Raw genomic sequence first — 7,795 nt, 5'->3', positions numbered from 1 at the left:
AGATAGTGATTGGGAGGGGATGGACAACAAACCAGATCTCATGGAATAAAAATTAACTTTATGATATGGAAAGTACAATTAAATATTAAGGCGCTTGTTTTAAAATCTTAAACATAAACTAAGAAATCAAAGAAAAATTATTTTACTGTAATATGAAGTTATTAATTAGTATACATATTATACTGATAGTGCTTTAAAAAAAAAGCGTAAATAATTTATTCAAACATGTAATATACATGTTTACTTGTAAAATGTTGCATCCGTCATTTAAGTATAAATACTTCATTATATTAAGTCCTAAATAGCCGCTTACACTTCCTCAAGCCTCTCCTACTATATAATCGCCTACTACTCTACACATGACATATCCCTATTACAACCTATTTAGTCATACGGAATCGCCCTCTTGGGTACCACCAATATGTCAAACACAATTGTGTTTTTTAAAAACCATACAAAAATTCCAAACCATCTGCCTCCGCACGATTTCTAAAGCCAAATGTTACATCACAAATTTTGCTCTGCATAAAAATTTTCAAATGCCTTCCGTAACACAAACAACTACAACTTATGATCTACACGCATACACTCCAGTATAGAACACCATTCCAACACTCTCATCAGTCATCACTCAACTCCACTCCAGTGGCGTGTTTAGGAGGTGGGGCCCGGTAGGCAAGTGCCCACCCACGTTTTTATATAATTACTAGACTAGTATGAGTCCGATGCTCAATGAAAATTGAAAATATGATTTATAGTTAGATAAAAAATTGTTTTGATTAGATTAGGTATTTCAATAAAAATGTAAGATTTGAATATTTAAAGATAAATTGTGGATTTTTTTATATTATATAGGATATTGTATTCTAATTTCTAAATATTGTTTTTTTTTTCAATAACTTTTTCTATTACAATTATTTTTAGTTTATGGTTAATCTAAGAATGAAATATCTAAGAACCAAAAAGTAAATTATATCTAAAGTTTATGTTTTAATAAAAGGTAAGCTACCATCATTTTTCATAAAAATATTAAAATTAATAATTTTTCATAAAAATACTAAAACTTAAATAGATCAAATTATAATACAAGGAGAGAAGGGGGGGAAACCATTCTGAACTTAACTTTTGTGGCTTATCCACAAAAAAAGTTCTGAACACGTCACTTCTCCACTCCAGTGCACTTGTGGTCAGTCCCAGCCAAACGTTGGAAACAAAAATGGCTCAGAAATCTGCTCATCGCACATTACATTTAATATGTATGTACCTATAACTACTTAATACTTATTTATATTTCTAAAAAGTCCACTGAAGCTCAGGAATTTCTAATGTGAAACTCAAATTTTTCTTTTTCATTACCTCATATTATAATATATTCCACTCATTGTACTCACTGATCACTTGTATATGGATTGTAAATTTTCATTCAATTAAAAGATCTGTGTCCAGAGCCGTGCCGTTAAGATTTGGCGCCCAGGGCAAAATTAAAAATATTCGCCCCCTATTTTATTTATCATTAATGCATTTCAGTTTTTTTGGCGCCCCTTTTAATCCATGCGCCTTGGGCGCATGCCCCCTGCCCCCCCCCCTATGGCACAGCTTTGTCTGTGTCTATACTATATGGGTATGTGTAGTATAGATATTTGTGGTTTAAATAAGGCACTATATGTAGATTTTAGTGCTCTAGTTTATAATAACAACGTGATATTGTGATATTAATTATGCACATGCGCAATTATGCCAAGTCAAGTAAGATTACATTTGTTTTTTTTTACTCAAATTGGCTTTAAATAGTTCAAACCTTTAGAGTTTAGACATTAGACAGTTTTTGTAGACTTGTAGCTCTATTCATTAAATGATAAAGATGATCCGTCATTGTAAGACATAGAGGTAAGTCTAATTGACAAATAGACATAATAGAATGTTATGAAATGTGAAGTATTTTTCTATTCCATTGATGATTTTTCTTATCAATATTATCTTTAAACCTTGCTGTGCTTACACAAAATGTGTATGTTGTAGTTTTTAAGTTTTATCATAATTATTCCTAATCTTCAGTAATTTAGTATTAGTTCAGATTCTGAAAGTTGAAAGTTTTTTTGCAATAATGTAAGTATGTGTGTACTGTAGAGTAGCATATTTGTTTTAAATTAATTATGATCGTAATATATTTTTTTGAATCGCATACAAATTAATTGATCAACGTTTATACATACCACGTATTCTATCAATTATTATTTCGTTGCCACATACTAATGTTGACTTATTGTTGATTCGTATAAAATACAAACATAATAGTATATATTAGTGAACGAAAGAATTATGGCACCCAAAACATCGTCAGCTACACTTCGTCTGAAACAAGACTACTTACGACTAAAAAATGATCCGGTGCCATATGTAATCGCCGAGCCAAATCCGACTAACATATTGGAATGGTATGTGTGCTGGAGTTAATAATTATCTACAAAATTATTAAATGAAACGTGTATGTTATCCAGGTACTATGTAGTAAGTGGACCTGACGATTCACCATACGCTGGTGGTTATTATTTGGGAAGGCTAGTTTTCCCAAGAGATTTTCCATTTAAGCCACCCAGCATTTACATGATCACTCCTAACGGCAGGTTCAAAACTAATACTCGCTTGTGTTTATCTATAAGCGATTACCACCCAGATACATGGAATCCAGCATGGAGTGTATCTACTATACTTACGGGATTGCTTAGCTTTATGGTAATTACATAAAGGTCCTCACACACTACAGCAGTGAAGGTAAAATTGTTAAATGTAACCAGACATAGTGTATGCCTTGACAAAAGACAATTAAAATTTTACTACCCCTGATGGAATGTGTGAAACCTTATATTATTTACGAAAAAAAAAAACCATACTCTTATTACATGTTAGTATATTTCAATTTAGCTGGAGAATAGCCCAACAATGGGTAGTATAGAGATGACTGATTATGAGAGGCGGCAATTAGCTGCTCAAAGCTTAGAATCAAATGTACGTGACGAAAATTTCTGTGAACTATTTCCTGAACTTACCATGGTAACATGCAAAATGCCATTTAGTCTGTTTTACAGGTTCGAGTGTTAAAGTATACATTGTTTAAGTTAATACGCTCCTCACCAACAAAAATGCAATTTCTTGTCTCATATGAAATTATGAACTCAAACAATGTAAACTGAAACACACGTAGTTGTAAAACAGACCTAAGTATGTTATTATTACTAATTGTTATTGATTGCTTATAGACAATACAAACTGAAATTGAAAAACGGAATTTGGCTAGAGCTAATGAAGAGCAGTCACCAAGCATGGATAGCAGCCAACCTGAAAACAATATTCTTCATTCTGTCGTTTACAACAGTGTTGTGGTGGTCGGCTTTGCACTATTCATTTACTTAGTTAGGTATGTTCTGTATAACATGAATATTGAGTGAAATTTCCTACTCATTCCTTTATTTTTAATTAATTAAATTAAATTAATTTTATGTTTTAAATAAAATATGAGTTGTAGTCATATGGATGAATATTATTAATCACACATTGAAAACTATTGGTTACAACAATTATTTATTTAAATTGACTGAATGATCAACAGTTGTAATCCTAACTTTTTTCTTATCATCTAAATTTCTGAAATGAACTAAGGTTAAACAATATAACTTATTTTGTTCTTTTATATTAGACAGTATGAAAAAAAAATATAATTATTGCAAAGTTCTACCTAGTAATCCTAAAACTTTATTTGATCTATTCACATATTTTTCTGTAATATTTTGAAGTTGGTCTGATAATATAATATAAATACAATTTGTACATACTGCAATTGTTTTGACTATAATGAATTGTTATTAATTTTTTTGTTTTATATTTAATCCAAATGTTTGAGTGTTTGGAGTAATTTGGTTACTAGTTTTTTAATGTCTCTTGAAATATTTATAATACATATTTTTATTTATTTTGTTGTTGTTTTTTTAAGATATTTTTTGTTTACTGAAAAACTATGTATTTGTATACAATTTATTTGAATTAATAATTGTCGCTGAAAGAAATTTAGTTCTATATTTATGTAAATAATAATTTACATACATTTTTTTATTTAATTAATTTTAGCTACTTTATATGTACTGTATGAAATTTTTTCAAAAAAAATTATTTTAGCCTCTATTAGTCCAATTTCTTACTGCCACAAATATTTCAAATATTGTTAATTAATAATTTATAATTCATCAATTATAATAATAAATAAGTAATAACTAATAATTATTACAAAATTAAATTATTATGCAAACATAAAAACTGTTTAATATAAGCAACATATTTATCAAATACATAATAAATAAATACCTATTTATAATGGAATTATCATATTATAAGTGCATTATTATTTAGATATTATCATTTAAAAATTGTAATGAAAATCAAATATCAGAAGTTAATTTTTGTCCTATACAATTATGTATGTAATTGAAAGATTAAAATACTCATATGTTTCATAGTCTTAAATGGGCTTATATTTAAAATGCAAACTGAAAGGGTTGCAGTAGAAAATATTACAAAAAACAATCATTCACTCTCATTTTTTACTATTGTCTGGTACTTAAACAAATAAATAAACAAGCACAATAAGGTGAATTTAATTTTTAAATTACATATAAAAATTTATATTTTTATTTCCAAACCCTTATGGATTAATAGTATTCAACTTTGAAGCTTAAAAAAAATAAAATAATTTTAACCAAAAATTTTCATTCATGTAACATACCACTTCTCGGTGTATTTTGAAATATATATTGATTACTTCTTATGTCCAAGTTCAATATCTGTATTTAATTGTTTAGTTCTTTGTAATTATCATAAGTATTATAAAATAAAATTATATACTTTCAATACATAAGTGCATTTTATATTATAAAAGCTAATAATTTAAGATTGAAAAGACGTAAAATTGAATCAAGAAAATAAGATTATGATGGTAATTAGTATGTGAAATCACTTCTTGTGATAAAATATTTATTAGAGCTTTGATTTTTATCGATGCAATAAGCACCAGTAATTATGAAGAATACTCTTCATTCCTTAAGTGTATTAGTATGGAACACTTTTTTAGTCAATACTCAATACAAATATGTTCTTCGACTAAGTCAAAGTTTTGATTGTGACAATTGATGAGGGTTATAGAAAATTATATTTAAGTAGGTACCTTTAGTGTGTATAACCATATTGAATTCTCAACAATAAATAAGTGATAATTTGTAAAATATTTTGTAAAAATCAGATAATCAACTTTTTATCAGATTCAGTTAATAAAATATAAAATTACGGTATTTTTCAACATTTTACATCGAAAACCGTTAAATATGTGCTTAAAAACAGAAAAATCACAAATTATGCACATATAAATAGAAAATGGTAAAATATGTAATTATATGCAAAATAAAATTTTGATATTTTGAATATAGATATCATGAAACACATTTTTATATAAGAATGGAAAAGCTATTGGACAACAAAAAAAAAAAAATTTGCAAAATCATAAACACCCTAACCCTATTAATCATTTCAATCATTATAGTAATGTACATGAGAATATTCTTCTGTTTGAATTAAATATGACATGTTTTGAAGGTGGGAATTCCATTGTTCCATAACGCTGTTTTCAATGGGCACTTGGATTCTAAATCATTAAGTATTTCAACATCTATAGAAATTAAACAATATAAAAACCATATTAAATGTAATTTAGTTTATACACGTATAATAATATACATGAATATTGAACAAACTATAACTTACTATTAGTAATGATGTATTTATTAATAGTTTCCACAAATTCTGTTGAAGGCAATACAAAATGAATAGTGCCCACGTTCAACTTTCCAACAGTGAGACCCAACAGTTTTCTATCAATTGAAAAGACTGGACCACCACTGAACCCTTCACGTACATTACAAGTGGTTGTTAATATGTTATGTATCATTCTATACATGTGACCAAAAACTGTAGACGGTACATATTCTCGACAAGGGAATCCAACCGAAAACATTTTTTGACCTGTAAGACACATATTAAAGACAACCATTAATTAATTATTAAAAATTAAATTCATTGGTCTTACCAATGACCGGGGTTTTGTCTGATATCTGACAAGCTAAAATGTCTGTAATTCGTTCAGATACAATTACAGCAATATCATACGGAACAGCCTTACGATTAGCATAGATAACTCTACCTTTAATTGCACGTCCACCATAACGTAGTATTACTGATTGCACTGTCTGTTAAAAATAGGATTTCAAAAATGTATCAAAAAATCAACCAACAATTTTATTAATTTGTTGTTACAAACGTGGTCTACGACATGAGCACATGTGAGGAACAGGTGTCTATCGTTAGCATCAGACGTATGCACACAAACTGCTGTGCCCTCATTTTGACCACACTCGATTTTAACCACAGAATTCAAGTATAAGTATCGGTTGTCATTTTCTCCTCCTGCAATAAAAATTCATGTACACCATGAGAACTGTTTTCAGATTATTTGAGGCATTCTATATTTTTACCTGGGCCCCCAATTTTATCAATCGAATTGTGTGCCTTTACATTTATTGTTACCATTGTATTTTTTTCTAGTATGTTCATTATAACATCATTAAAGAAACTCCATACTTGTAACTAAATTAAAAAAAAATGATAGCACAGAGTTTAAATAAGGAATAAACTTAATTTAATTTTAATTTTACTTATTCAGTGATTTATTCAATCATGAGCTTAACTATCAACTAGCCGATTGGCTGTGAAACAATTTTTAAAGAAGTGGTGGGTAAAGTAATTTTTTTATAATATAAGTACTTTGATCATTAAAAATATATTTAGGGGATAATAATATTGATCATTGTTCAATATTCAATGTATTAATTTAAAATATAAGCTAAAATGGTAAATAAATATTAATAACAATTGTAATGAAATTATTCAATCAATTTTCAAGATATATTATGGAGATCATAGTTTTCATTAAAAAAGTAGAATGGACATATCCTAAAATATTATTGATTAGAATTTAGAATACTCATTACTCAATATACTTACATATAGTGAATGTTCTATAGTCTATACTAAAGAGCCTAGATAATATCTCTTCTATGTCTAGGCTCTCTATAATAGTCTATAGTCTATACTATATAATAATTAATAAGAAGCAAATACTGTAAATGATTTACAGTATTAGTAAGAAATTACTACTATTTCTTATCACTATCTATCGATTATTATCAATGTTGAACTTGGGCGGGAGAACATAGACATTATATTATAAATCTATGGGCGGGAATACATGAGACTCAGCTCCTATATTTGCTTTTGATTTTAATTAGCGTTATTCCCATACTACAATTTCCAAAAAAAACGCACAGAAGGTGAATCTTGTTGGTACTTTGGGGAGTTAAGATTTCCAATGGTTTTCAAAAGCGTCAGGAAAAACTCTCAAAAAAGTAACAAAAAACGGGAATTTTTACGCAAAACCAGTTTTTGACAAAATCGATTTTTTTTATTATACTGTAACTCAAAAACAAATGGTGGTATACTAATACTATATAAATACTTGAATTTTTCATCAAATGTTTACATTAGCATTATCTATATTCTATACACTGTTAAGATTTGAAACTATTTTGACTTTTTTTAAACTATTTAGGTACATATAGGTACAATTTAAATTTTTGATTTTTCTAATTATTTTTTTTTTTTTTTTTGAAATACCTAGTGAAAAAAAAGTTTATGCAGT

The 7,795-nt window shown here is 27.8% G+C and overlaps 2 protein-coding genes across 4 annotated transcripts; one reads left to right on the top strand and one right to left on the bottom strand.

The window, feature by feature from the left end:
- The first annotated feature begins 1,719 nt into the window (after positions 1 to 1,719).
- Positions 1,720 to 3,758, top strand: LOC113557114 (ubiquitin-conjugating enzyme E2 J2). Of its 3 annotated transcripts, none has more exons than XM_026962426.1 (5): positions 1,720 to 1,746; positions 2,296 to 2,435; positions 2,499 to 2,733; positions 2,923 to 3,051; positions 3,258 to 3,758. In XM_026962426.1, the coding sequence occupies exons 1-5, from the start codon at positions 1,735 to 1,737 to the stop codon at positions 3,444 to 3,446; spliced, it is 705 nt and encodes a 234-aa protein (XP_026818227.1). In that variant the 5' UTR covers positions 1,720 to 1,734; the 3' UTR covers positions 3,447 to 3,758. The 3 variants fall into 3 exon arrangements, with proteins under 3 accessions (XP_026818227.1, XP_026818228.1, XP_026818229.1); XM_026962427.2 differs by lacking the exon at positions 1,720 to 1,746 and adding an exon at positions 1,749 to 1,887; XM_026962428.1 differs by lacking the exon at positions 1,720 to 1,746 and adding an exon at positions 1,988 to 2,106.
- A 1,698-nt stretch (positions 3,759 to 5,456) lies between these two features.
- On the bottom strand, positions 5,457 to 7,241 carry LOC113557454 (peroxisomal leader peptide-processing protease-like). The gene is made up of 6 exons (XM_026962984.1): positions 7,102 to 7,241; positions 6,573 to 6,684; positions 6,359 to 6,504; positions 6,128 to 6,287; positions 5,806 to 6,063; positions 5,457 to 5,710 (listed from the first exon to the last, which is right to left on the bottom strand). Exons 2-6 carry the CDS (start codon positions 6,649 to 6,651, stop codon positions 5,616 to 5,618), a joined length of 738 nt encoding a protein of 245 aa, XP_026818785.1. The 5' UTR covers positions 6,652 to 6,684; positions 7,102 to 7,241; the 3' UTR covers positions 5,457 to 5,615.
- Positions 7,242 to 7,795: the final 554 nt, after the last annotated feature.

Source organism: Rhopalosiphum maidis, chromosome 4 (genome assembly GCF_003676215.2).
Source record: "Rhopalosiphum maidis isolate BTI-1 chromosome 4, ASM367621v3, whole genome shotgun sequence".
Taxonomy (NCBI): Eukaryota; Metazoa; Arthropoda; class Insecta; order Hemiptera; family Aphididae; genus Rhopalosiphum; species Rhopalosiphum maidis.
This window is presented reverse-complemented; position numbering and strand designations above follow the sequence as displayed.